The 13,592-nt window shown below is 37.4% G+C and overlaps 1 protein-coding gene across 1 annotated transcript in view; it reads right to left on the bottom strand.

Moving 5' to 3' along the window:
* Positions 1 to 2,945: 2,945 nt before the first annotated feature.
* bop1 (BOP1 ribosomal biogenesis factor) overlaps positions 2,946 to 13,592 on the bottom strand; it is a 95,458-nt gene continuing 84,811 nt past the window's right edge. Inside the window, exons 11-16 of the mRNA XM_016492613.1 lie at positions 12,746 to 12,878; positions 9,479 to 9,659; positions 8,697 to 8,988; positions 6,777 to 6,861; positions 6,486 to 6,593; positions 2,946 to 3,754 (exon numbers count right to left, since the gene is read on the bottom strand). Of these exons, the coding sequence (XP_016348099.1) occupies positions 3,601 to 3,754; positions 6,486 to 6,593; positions 6,777 to 6,861; positions 8,697 to 8,988; positions 9,479 to 9,659; positions 12,746 to 12,878 (953 nt within the window). The 3' untranslated portion in view covers positions 2,946 to 3,600. The remainder of the gene's footprint in view (positions 3,755 to 6,485; positions 6,594 to 6,776; positions 6,862 to 8,696; positions 8,989 to 9,478; positions 9,660 to 12,745; positions 12,879 to 13,592) is intronic.

Below are 13,592 nucleotides of genomic sequence, written 5' to 3'. Positions count from 1 at the left end.
TGCAGAACATGCTTATAATAACCTTATCGCGTATTGGTGTGGAGTCTGTGGACGCTAATATATTTATTGTTCTTAGTGTGAACGGCCATAACAAGTAGCTATAACGATAATGAGTCAAAATTCTTTACCCTTTAACTAAATTAACTAACCCTCCATTTGTTCCAAACCTGTATGAGTTTTTTTCTTCTGCTGAACATAAAATAAGATATTTTGAAGTATGTTGATAACCAAACAGTTGACTGAAGCCATTGCCTTTCATAGTTTCTCCATAGAAGTCAGTGGCTACATTCAACTGTTTGGTTACCAACATTCTTCAAAATATCTTGTTTTATGCTCAACAGTAGAAAGAAACTCATAATGGTGTGGAACAGCTTGAGAGTTAGTAAATGATTACAAAATTTTCATTTTTGGGCAAACTATCCCATTAAGGCACGTACTGCAGGGTTCAAATAACAGGTGTTGATGGTAATATGATTATTATTACGGTATGAATGGGCCTTAAAGCTTTTACATGACAATTTAAAAAGACAAATTATTATTTCTTATTCCAGCAGAAATTGAACTGCATGTAAACTGCATTCTGTGGATTAGTCAAGTTTTGACTGGTTTTCCTGGTTCAGTTATGCCCTGCTGGTAGATGTCACCATCTTAGGGCCATCTTTCGTTAAACAGCTGATACTCTTACGAAAGACTTCCTTCTCTACTAAATTCATCAGCCAGTTTCCACAGTAATTCGCAAAAAGTCAGCCATGCTTCCTGTTTAGCAACATTAAATATAATTGCCAAGATAGGCATATTTTTCGTGTATCAGGCTTCTGTCTCTTTCCATGAGCACAGGAGTCACGCTCCGCTGAATTACTGCTACCACATTCATGTTTTTGTAGAGTTGAGGGAAAACCACTGGAGCGCTGATAATGACTGTTTCTTAAGATATTTTTAGATAACTGACATCCCAAAACAGAATGTGCCTGGCGTACTGGACGCTAATCATATAAATAACAGAATAATATCCAGACAGATGGGCCGCCTTTTAGGACAAGATGCGTGCGCTACCCTCCACTGACTTGGCGTATGTCAACTTTGGCTGAACTGATCGAAGGACGAACTCAGCACTGACTGGTCATCTAGTTGGCAATCTGTCAGTGACCATAAAATTTATGCAGAATCAGCACGAAAAAGAAAAGAATAAGCACTTTACTGGATAAGAATGTGTTATATGATAAAATACCACAGCCGTTCATTGCGGCTGTCACGTGATTAATGGTCGAGTGACTCAGAAGTCAAACTAAGTTAATTCGAGAATACTTTTTGTGCACAAAGAAAACTAAAATAATGACTTTATTAAACTCCAAAAATTATTCTTGTAGCATCGAAACATTACGGTTGAACCACTGATGTCACATGGATTATTTTAGCGATCTCCTTGCTACGTTTCTGAGCCTTGATCGTGTAAGGATCCTTGCTGTCTATGGGAGGCCAGAGCGCTCTCGGAATGCATAAAAAATATCTTAATTTGTGTTCCGAAGATGAACGAAGGTCTTACATGTTTGGAACGACATGAGGGTGAGTAATTAATGACAGAATATAAATTTTTGGGTGAACTATCCCTTTAATGAGATGAGTCGTTCAAGATTCGATTTGCTGAATGAGACGAGTCGGTACTGAAACAATACTGTGGTAGATGCATCCGAAATGCTGTTAAACATTATTTACCCGCGAGAGTGATAAAGAAACATGATAGTATTAAGAAAAGAGACTGGAACGTTACGTGATAAAGCAAATGAGGAAAGGGTGAATTCAAGGATGCTTATAAACGTTGCGTGAATTAATTTAAAATTCACGCAATGTACGGTAATTCACTAGTTTCAGTTTGTTTGTTTGTTTATTTATTTCTTAACGCCAATCCAGCATCTTTGGCTATATTCATGGCGAGAACCAGTTAATCCATACACAAGTCGATCCATAAACAAGTCTTGTCTTTACACACACGTCTGGGGAAAATTTAGAATGTTCAATTAACCTAACCTGCATGTCTTTGGGCTGCGGGAGGAAACCGGAGCACCCGGCGTAAACCCACGCAGCACTAGTTTCAGCTCACTGGCTTCAACTATTTAGCAACATTTTGCTTAAAATGTGCCCCATTTAGTTAGTATTTTGAGTCGCGACTATTCTTATTACAACCAGTTTTCGGTCTTTTCTTTTCAAATCACCCTTGCACGGATGATTTGTTAAGAATTCCCTAAAAACATGTCAAAACAACCTAAATTGGTCTCTGCTGGCGGGTTTTAGAGGGGGTTCGGGCACCTTACCAAACTTGGAGACCACCTTAAACCTGCCAAGACCATCTTAGTTTTCAGCAGTTTTTTTGGTTTGTAAACAATTTAAATCTCTGAATTACCAAAAACATGGTTATATAAACCACTTTATACTAAATTTCCAGCAAAAATAACTCGAAACTCGATACCATGAAACACACCATTACTGTGATATAAAAATTGCACAATAACACTCCTATTACTGGAGAATGGAGGTATTTCAATATAAATACCACATAAAATATTACAGTGCTTTTCATGCTTGGTAAGCAATTTTGTGTTGTAATCTGATATAATATTATTTAATCTACACTGCCCTACAAAAACTTCAATCCCTGGAGATGCTGGCAAATTAACAAAGGACTGCAATCTCCACACGGAGAGGCTCACAGCCTTGAGACCGACGTCTGGAGTTGAGAGGACCCGCAGGTGGACGGCCTCCACGAAATATGATCTATAACACACAATACCGTCTGATCAGCGGCATCTGGGCCTCTCAGCAGAGGAAACGAAACCAACTCCCAGACCCTCGCTGCATATAATTCAGGAGTCCTGAAAATCACCCTCGCTGACCTGTGGCGAGAAACCAGAAGAGAAAGAGAAAACAAACTCCAAACACCCTTCAAGAAACACCATGTTTAATTAAAAAGTAACTGGTCTCTGAATTACAGCTGGTAAAGGTTTCACAACTGAACAGGTAAAGGTAAAAAAGAAAAAGCGACATGTTGACGCTGGTAGGAATCGATGGTTGCGCCATTTTTGGATGAAACGCTTCAGAAGGCGGTTTAAGAAAACATCAGGAGGTGTAAGTGAAGGACAGACGTCTGCAGCTTTGTTTCATGTCTTGTTTCCTTTGGCAAGGCCCAACGTTGGACATTTGTTTAATTTCAAATTCAGCTTCCTTGTCCAAGGATTAGCAGTTGGGCTTGATTTGCTGTGGGGCACTGACAGCCCGATACGGAAACGGGCCTTTCCGAGTACACAAGGTTTTGGGTTTGAAACCACACCGGTCTCTCTTTTAACGCTGCACTCGAGTCCTGTGGGAATCTACGAGCGGCTGGATGTATTTTCTTCTAACATAAAAAAAGGCAAAACATAGCTCAAAACACATTATAATGACATGTTCAATATCAGATCTGGCGCTTGATTCCTGCCAGCAACATGTCAATGTCCTCAGAGAGCAGCAAGTCTAAAAAACCTCATAGAGTCGTAACTGGCGTGTAATTTCTGGTTTAGAAAACTCGAGGTCGCAGCTCCCAATGGAGGGATGTTTTCGTTTTGTTCTCTAGGTGAAAAGACGGACTGTTCCATCGGCCCCTGAGGAAAACACCCAGGGTTGGGTTGGGTGGAAGGTCACATCGAGGACCCCGAGGTCATGAGTGATGGTGTGACCCTTCAGAACCTTCACTGGAACAATCAGAGGATTCTGCAGTAAGTCACTGCAGGATTAACACAGACATTAGAAAGGTTAGTGTTATTCACAACTGGCTCTGAATAATGTTTTTCATGAAGTCTGGCTCCAATAACAGAACTTAAATGCCTGAATTCTTTTCTGCCAATAGATGTTTCTTCAACTACGGGCACTTTTATGGCACACAAGTTGATTTTGATTAAACCTAACAGATTCAAAAAACCTTTTTTTTTTTGTTATATGAAGGTCATATTAAAACCATCTTTGAAACATTTTACCATGCCTTCATTTATTTTAGTTTCCTTTAAAATGTATTTTATGCTTTTAAATTTAGAAATATTAAATTACAATTTTTTTTTACTATAATTTTTTTAAATGTCCTATGGGCATAGTTTTTTTATTTTTTAAATGACTAATTATTTAATTATGAATTAAATTTTGTATGTTTTCAGTATTAATGTAATACAATTAATAAAACCCAAATCTGTACATTTTAAATCACATTATTGTGAAGTTCATTTTTTAAAATAATTATCACATGCATAGAATTTGAATACCGAAAAATTTATAAATGTCTCATGTACAGATTTAATTATTAAATCATGAATTGTTTTACATAAAATATCTTACATGTCTTTTATGCACACATTTTATTGTTTTTATTTTTTAAATAATACATTTATTAAATTATAAAATTTTGAACACTATAATAATTTATACAGAGTAAAAAACAAATATTTGTCAAAATGGTTTATAAAAAAATTGCAATTTTGACCACAAATGTAACCATTTAAACAAAATTCACAAATTGTTTCTAACAAAAATGTATCAAAAGTTAGTATGCTTGCTTATCAAAGATGCATTTCATGGAAAGATGGCAGAACTAAATAAAACCATTCAAGTCAGTTTTTAATTTCAACATTAACACTTAACTCTTAAATATTAAACCTCAAATAAAAACACAGAAAAAAAATAATTTATAAACTGCTAACAGACCTCACTAGTCTACTTTACTATATCTACTCTATTTTTAGCTTAGCCAATCATCCTGTCCCATCCCAACGAAAACGGTTCCTTTTTCTCTACCCAAATTTTGTGGTAAAATCTGTTGGCCATTTCTTCTAACTGTCTGAGGGCCGTAACGGCCATAAAGCAGTGAATTCTGGAAATATGGTTTGCTGTATATGCATCAACAGTTTGACTGGGGAAAGTAAGAAGTGGAAAAATAACATGACATCCTCAGTTTGAGTATAAAGAGATCTATTAAGGCCAGCTGATGAAGGCTTTTCATCCAGATCTCACTTGCCCTGTACCATACACGGATCATTAGCTCCGCTCAAAGAGCGTCCCTGACCAAACTGCAGGAATGATAGTCTACCCCTGCAGATACACTGGACACGTGCTCGGGAGAAACAGACAGAGAAGAAAAGACAGACATGAGAGAACTACACCACGTTAAGAGAGACAGGCCGTGCTCAGAACAGCATATCACACTATTTATGCAGTATGTAAACTGTGTGCAGTACGCAAGGTTTCTATATGCACTAAAATGTGCAGTATACAACCAGATTACACTGCACAATCTACAGTTTCCCACAATGTACTTGACTTTACTATTCTAATGTGCCGGTAGCAAATTAAAAGAGTTGCTGGTAGCAATTGACTTCCATAGTATGGAAGAAAGAAAATACTATGGAAGTCAATGGCTACCAGTAACTGTTTGGTTATCAACATTCTTCAAAATATCTTCTTTTGTGTTCAACAAAACAAAAAAAAATGACAGGTTTGGAACAACTTGAGGGCTAGAAAATGCTGACAGATTTTACATTTTTGTGTAAAGAGATTTCAGACACAATTTAGTTAAGGAAAAAAAAACAAACCTTTAATTCAAAGATTATGACTGGATGCAACTCACTGAATTAAACATGAGATATATAAAACTTTCAAATATTTATTATATTATATGATCTATTATTCAGATTTATTTATTTTAAGTGGTTGGCATTCATTTATAATATATTTAATTATTAAAATGTATATATTTAAACTATCCAACATTACACATAAACATTATGTTTTTAATATTATCACTGCATACTGCAACATTTTATTTTATTCATTAATTTATTTATTTTATTACTAACATTTATAGATTTAAACTAGTCAGCACCATATATTTATTAATTTATTTATTCATATTTCATATATTATTTTAAAGTAGTGGGCAGTACACTAACTACACAGTATGCCCTACATTAGTATATAACAGTTAAAAATTATATCAAGTTCAAAATGAAATACTACTTTACTAAATACAGCACAGCATATACTGTATACTGCATATGTTTTTTTTATTATGCGTTCCTGTCACATGACCTCAATTCTGAGTTTTGGCAGTCCACTGAAACAGAGTCAAGAGAGATGTTAGAAATGACATCTAATATTACTTCTAGTTCATTTGTTACACTGGAAATGGAAAGTTGAGCGCATTGCATTGTGGGAAACCGTATTCCTTGAAATATACTCTATTGTATACTGCACATGCTAGCACAGATATAATATGCATAGAGCAAATTAGCTTATGGCACACATTATGTACACTATGCACAGTACGCATACTATTTACTGCTAGTATGCTATTTAAAACACGGCCAAAGAATGGAGAGGGATTAGAAAATCAAAGAAGAGAGAACCCTGCAGACTAAATGACACTGGGAAAGAGTAAAACACAACCCGGACAGGAAGACGATCAGACTCACTTGTAGACCATCCCATGACAGACGATGACGCTGCCGTCATCAGAGCCGGACGCGAACAGCGGGTAGTGCCTGTGGTAGGCCACGCTCCTCAGAGCCTTCTTATGATGTCTGCATGGACAGAGACACAAGACAGACCCGTCAGCGTCCCGACAGCAGAGGGACGTTACACAGAACTGCTCCAAGTCCCAGAAGGAGACATTCATTCATTTGACAGGCCCAGCATTACCAACAATTTCCCTCGAGTCTGCCCCAGACTGCCCAAATTATAAAAACCTGCTCGTGCTGACTCACCGGAGAACTTTGTATGGTTTGGTGGACAGGTCCAGATCAAACCAGGCCAGACGACAGTCGTAGCTACCGCATATCACATTGTCGCCTGTGGAAAACGGGTAAAATAGGGGAAACAAATTACATCTGACATCCAGAGAGTGGTCACTGATGTGATGTCACATGTCACTTTAGGGACATTTTTGAGAAACCAAGACGAATATTAAGCCAGAATAACTTTCCTCTGGTCACCTCCAAACACTCACTTTTATATAACAGGCTAAAGAATGCTGCCAGTTTTCATTTCAAAGGTTACCGTCCATAGTCGTTTACCCAAAAATGAATGTCTTCTCATTTATTCATCTCATTCCAAACCAATGACTTGCTTTCTTCACACAAAGTATTTTTTAAAAATCTCCAAGCTGATATTTTCCATTCATTCAAAGCCTATTCTGGACATCTTGAAGCTCCCAAAAGGACAAAAGAGCACCATTAAAGTAATCTATACGATTCGAGTCATCTGAAGTCATACAACAGACTAACATTTAAATCACCATTCACTCAAAATCTTTTTCTCTGCTGTAGCTCTCAAATCTCATTTGGACATAATAATAGAAACTCTGTGCATCATTTGGTTAGGAGACACACCAATGGTATTTAACATCAAATTTATATCAGCGTATTTTTATGTAAATTTTGAGCCAAAAAATGCTGTATGTAAGCAAGTTTTAAATACAATGTCCAAAGCTTAGTCAAGTCTGATGTAAGCAGAAGTACAAAAACTAAGATGGTAACAGTTACAGGATAAATTCTTAGATGTACATCAAAGTCATATTACACAGTCATAGGGCATCTGCTACTAACAAACCTGATATTCGCCATAAGCATGACATTTGATTTAACAAGAGCCACAGAGGCTTTTTCAGAGACTACAACTTGTACTACAACTTATATTTCTTTTTTTATGCCAATTAGGGTGGTTTATTGTTATATAGTTTATTGTTTAATAAACTATTAAAAATTATTTCTGTTGATTGAAATTAAGCTGAAATTAAAAAATTAGAAATGTTGTCTTGGCAACTAATTGAAATAAAATAAGTGTAATTACTAAAATTACTTAAAATAAAGCTAAATAGATATATAAAAAAAAACTAGTAAAAATGACAAAAGGACAAAATTATATGACTAAATCTTGAACTATAATTAAAAAAAAAGCTAATTCAAAATAATAAATAGCATAATAGTATATAAATAATACTAAAATAACACTTGTGCAAATTTTGATTTACATTATTTTGTTCTTTTAAACTCGCAGGATGCAAATGCTACGTTACTTACAAATTGTTTTTGCGATATTACATTTTTTAACAAATTAAATTTACAATTTGGATGGAAGCAGCTAACAACAATAAACCTGCTACATTTTAAACTTTATTTCATGCAAACACATGAGATTTGAGAGCTACGGCCTGAATTTCAATATGTTCCTTAAACCAAACTATAACATGGCTTCAGATGACTTCTTGAAAGACAATCAAAATATGATGAACTATATAAGAATAATGACAACGAAATAAACACCCAAAGCTACAAATGCTAAATAACTGCTTTTCAAACAGCCTTTAGGTAATTGATAATTTCATAATATTTAAAATGTAATATTTACTGTAAAATTGAAGAATTTGAACAGGGAAATTTCTTTGCCACAGTATGTTCAGACATAATTCCCATTAAAACGACTCGATTTTACTCACTAAATTTTATTGAGCAACAGTAAATGTGACTGCACTTTTACTCTGCGTTTTTAATTTGACAGCCCTAATATGCTTTCATTGCATTGGACATTCATAGGAGATTCTCCATAACATCTCCTTTTTGAAAAGAAAGAAAATTAGGTCTTGAATGAAATGATGGTGACCCTTTCAGAAACGTCCAGCTACGTACCTCCTGGATGGATGGCCATGCTTGAAATCCATTTACAGTTGGCCATCAGTTTCTTGGTGAGCTCCTGTTTGATGAGGTTGTATACTCGCACGTAGCGCTGCGTGGCCACGAAGAAATACGGCCTGATGGGGTGGAAGGACACGCACTGCACCAGACCCTTGTTCTTGCGGAAGGGGTTCTGCGTCCTGCGTTTGCTCACCTGGTGGATGACCACCTGGAGGCTGCTGCCATTGTCGGGCATCACACACGCCAGGTAGTCACCTTTCCCGTGCCACGTCACCTGCCTCACGGCCTTCAGAGAGAGAAGAGAGAGAAAGCGGGTGGCTGGAGGTCAGAGGCCAAAGTCATTCTGCGGTAAATCCACAGACGATTAATCCAATTATAACCTCAAAGACAAGCTGGGACTAAATTTACTGCCGTTATTAACGCCGGCTCGGCTTCTGCTAGTCTGCCAACGCGTGTCGCTGCTTTGCTTTTTCCAGTAGTTTTAATTGGACACTAGAGGCGTCTTAAATTTCTTTCCATTTCAGGAAAACGACGACCACAGGCTTGTGGCTTCTGCCAATAGTTAAAAGCCTCTGGCTGTGGCTCACGTGAGAGACAGACGGACGCTCTCAGAGGGGATGAGAGAAGGAAAGAAAGACTTTTCATTTCTATTGTTAACTGGAAAATATCGAATTAAACAGAGGAGAAATGTGACCTGCTAATGGTTATTGTGATGATGCCATTCTTATGAATATATAATCAGACCGTTGTGGTGTGTTTGTAAGTGTTTTGATTACCTTGGGGTGTTTGAGGATGAGGCGGTGACCCTGCTCGTGACCTTCGCCCTCTGCGACGGCCCACTGGACAGACTGATCCATCACTTCCTCTGGCTCCTCATAGGAAGAGATCAGTTGATCCGTAGCGGTGCAAACCAGCCGGTCGCCCAGACCAGGGTTCAACAGGACAACAGTATCATCACTGCACACAAACATCATGTTCATTCTCATCCATCTCACCATACATCAGATAAAACAAGCTATTTATCCAACCATCCATCTATCTGTAAGTCCATGTATCTAACATACCTATTTACCCATATTTAACCATCCATCCTCTACCTCTCCAACCAACCATCCGTCCAACCATCCATCATTTATACATTCATCTATCCATCCATCCATCCATCCATCATCCATTCATCCAACTGACCTACTACCTAACGTGCCTACCTAGCTAAAGTAGTCAACATTCGAAGTGGATCAAAAAAGCTCATCAAAGTTGTCCTAAGACAAGAACGCATTTTGGATTTAGGTTTTAGGACAACTTTGATGAAAGGTTTTGATCCACTTCAAATGTTGACTAGTGTATTTAACATCTATTGAACTATACAAACAACCTCAGAATGTCTAAGCATCCATCCATTCAACTATTCATAACGATTTGGCCACATAAGCCAAATAACTAACATAAGAATAGCTGCATTTCCATTACTTTTCAAATTGCACAAACTGGAATTGCGAATTGAAAATATGCCCAATGAAAACACGTAAATTTGGCAAAAACGCTCATATAATCGCAAAAAAATTTTATTTTCAGGCAAAAACGGTGGTTTTTCAGGTAATTTGAAAAAGGAGCCTCTCCGCGTTGCTTCGCTAAAGATACACGCCTATGTCTCGTTCAATTAAAAATAATGGCTGGTGCGGTGGCTGCAATATACGAAAATCTACCAACATCAGTCTCCATGACTTATCGCAAGAGGAAAACTTTATGTTTGAGTTGCATAACATTTTTAATGGAAACGCAGTCATTTCAAGTAGTTTTTTTACTCGACATTTATAAAACATTGCAAAGGTTTTGCATAAATCTGTAAGAAAAAAGCAGCTAATGTTTATCTATTTATTCTAGCTATTTATCTAACCTATTTACCAGACAACATTTGAACTATTTAAAATAACCAACATCAGAATTTTTATCTACGCACCCATATTGATTTACCTAACCTACTTTCCTAATAGGGCTGCACGATTAATCGAAATTAAACCGCGATAAATCGCGATTAGGCAGAAGCTGCGATTATCATGCATATCTTTCAGTGAAGCACGGTTCTGTGATCAGTAGTAAATCTCCATCCGAAGGCCAGAGGGCACTCTCGCGTGGAAACTCCAAATACGCCTCACAGAAGAAATCACTGCAGCTGAATAAACAGAAGATTTAACTGCTTTCCTTGATTCAACGTGACTAATAAACACAGGAAGTGTTTATTTCAAACACTCGACTGACGTTATGAAGTGAGTTTGGAGTAAAAACATGTTATTAAATGTCGTATTTTCACATGCTTTCAGATGGAGATTTACTACTAATCACAGAACCGGCTTTACTGACAAGATGCGCATGACTATTGCATTCGATTAATCGTGCAGCCCTACTTCCTAACCATCTAATTAACTAACAAATGAAAAAAGATGGCTATTTAATAACAAATACTCTTTAAATTCCTTGGAACATTCAAGAAAAGTTATTGAAAACATTACTCAAATTCCAAAATGACCATTTGACATTCTCATAATTGGTCTTTCCTGAGGCTTACTAAAATAAATCTTACTAATTAACCAGACTGCAGCTCTACACCCATTAAAAATAAATCCTGTAAATCATCTGCTGTCAAATAATATACATCACATACTGAATGTTACAAAACATACAGATGAACATTAAATTAACATTCAGATGCAGATTTTAAGAGAAAAAAGGGGCGGGTCTTACTAGCTGACAGCGACCAGACAGATGGACGGATTGGGATTCCAGGCCACGCCCTTCACGGCTCCGCCCACCTCTACCGTCTTCAGGCAGCGCGCCGTACTGACCTCCCAGAAACGCACCGTACAGTCATCAGAGCCTGAGGTCCAAGGGTCAAAACAAAAACGTTTACTTAAATGTATTCATTAGAGAATTTACATAAACTACTGTGTTTCAGAATGACTTAATAAAATGGGTTATGGGTAAATGTGTTTAACATGGTTGTGCAAATGTGCGCAGAGTTGTGTGTCACAGCGTCTGAACAGCTGAGAGGACACAGACGCTCAAGTCTCTGGCACAAGTAAAGCATACTGTCAGCTCAACGGCACTTCCTCTCTCAGCAGCACACATGGAGGATAACTCATCCTCGCGCTACACAACCACTGTGACACACACAGCAGCATTTTGGCACGAGTGCACTATAATAATACTAAGATTACTGAAGGTAATAGACAAAGAGAAGCCGGGTGTTTAAAGTTTGTGTGCTACTGCTGTTAGACAGTCATTATTCAAAACGAGAGCCATTTATTTCCTCTCATATACATACAGTATGAACAAAAATGACTAAAAATGAACAGTTATCATGCATATCTTTCAGTGAAGCACGGTTCTGTGATCAGTAGTAAATCTCCATCCGAAGGCCAGAGGGCACTCTCGCGTGGAAACTCCAAATACGCCTCACAGAAGAAATCACTGCAGCTGAATAAACAGAAGATTTAACTGCTTTCCTTGATTCAACGTGACTAATAAACACAGGAAGTGTTTATTTCAAACACTCGACTGACGTTATGAAGTGAGTTTGGAGTAAAAACATGTTATTAAATGTCGTATTTTCACATGGCATGTCATGGAGATTTACTACTAATCACAGAACCGGCTTTACTGACAAGATGCGCATGACTATTGCATTCGATTAATCGTGCAGCCCTACTTCCTAACCATCTAATTAACTAACAAATGAAAAAAGATGGCTATTTAATAACAAATACTCTTTAAATTCCTTGGAACATTCAAGAAAAGTTATTGAAAACATTACTCAAATTCCAAAATGACCATTTGACATTCTCATAATTGGTCTTTCCTGAGGCTTACTAAAATAAATCTTACTAATTAACCAGACTGCAGCTCTACACCCATTAAAAATAAATCCTGTAAATCATCTGCTGTCAAATAATATACATCACATACTGAATGTTACAAAACATACAGATGAACATTAAATTAACATTCAGATGCAGATTTTAAGAGAAAAAAGGGGCGGGTCTTACTAGCTGACAGCGACCAGACAGATGGATGGATTGGGATTCCAGGCCACACCCTTCACGGCTCCTCCCACCTCCACAGTCTTAAGGCATCGTGCTGTACTGACCTCCCAGAAACGCACCGTACAGTCATCAGAGCCTGAGGTCCAAGGGTCAAAACAAAAACGTTTACTTAAATGTATTCATTAGAGAATTTACATAAACTACTGTGTTTCAGAATGACTTAATAAAATGGGTTATGGGTAAATGTGTTTAACATGGTTGTGCAAATGTGCGCAGAGTTGTGTGTCACAGCGTCTGAACAGCTGAGAGGACACAGACGCTCAAGTCTCTGGCACAAGTAAAGCATACTGTCAGCTCAACGGCACTTCCTCTCTCAGCAGCACACATGGAGGATAACTCATCCTCGCGCTACACAACCACTGTGACACACACAGCAGCATTTTGGCACGAGTGCACTATAATAATACTAAGATTACTGAAGGTAATAGACAAAGAGAAGCCGGGTGTTTAAAGTTTGTGTGCTACTGCTGTAGACGGTCATTATTTAAAATGAGAGCCATTTATGTACAGTATAAAAATTACTAATAATGAATAGCTGATGTCAAAGCTTACTATGTGTTAGAACAGCACTTTTTTAAACAAATAAAAAGATCTAGCAATTCATTTCTATTCCCTCTTTTAAAAGTAAATATCAATTTCAAACACATACACATATATACATATTAGGGCTGCACGATTAATCGCATGCAATATTTAACGCGCATCTTGTCAGAAAGCCGGTTCTGTTATCAGCGGTAAATCTCCATCACCTGCGTGCTTTCACATTGAGCAGCATTAACTACACAGAGCC

The sequence above is a fragment of the Sinocyclocheilus anshuiensis genome, unplaced genomic scaffold (genome assembly GCF_001515605.1).
Source record: "Sinocyclocheilus anshuiensis isolate Anshui unplaced genomic scaffold, SAMN03320099.WGS_v1.1 scaffold566, whole genome shotgun sequence".
Taxonomy (NCBI): domain Eukaryota; kingdom Metazoa; phylum Chordata; class Actinopteri; order Cypriniformes; family Cyprinidae; genus Sinocyclocheilus; species Sinocyclocheilus anshuiensis.
Note: the sequence above shows the minus strand (reverse complement) of the source record. Positions and strands in the feature narration are given on the sequence as shown.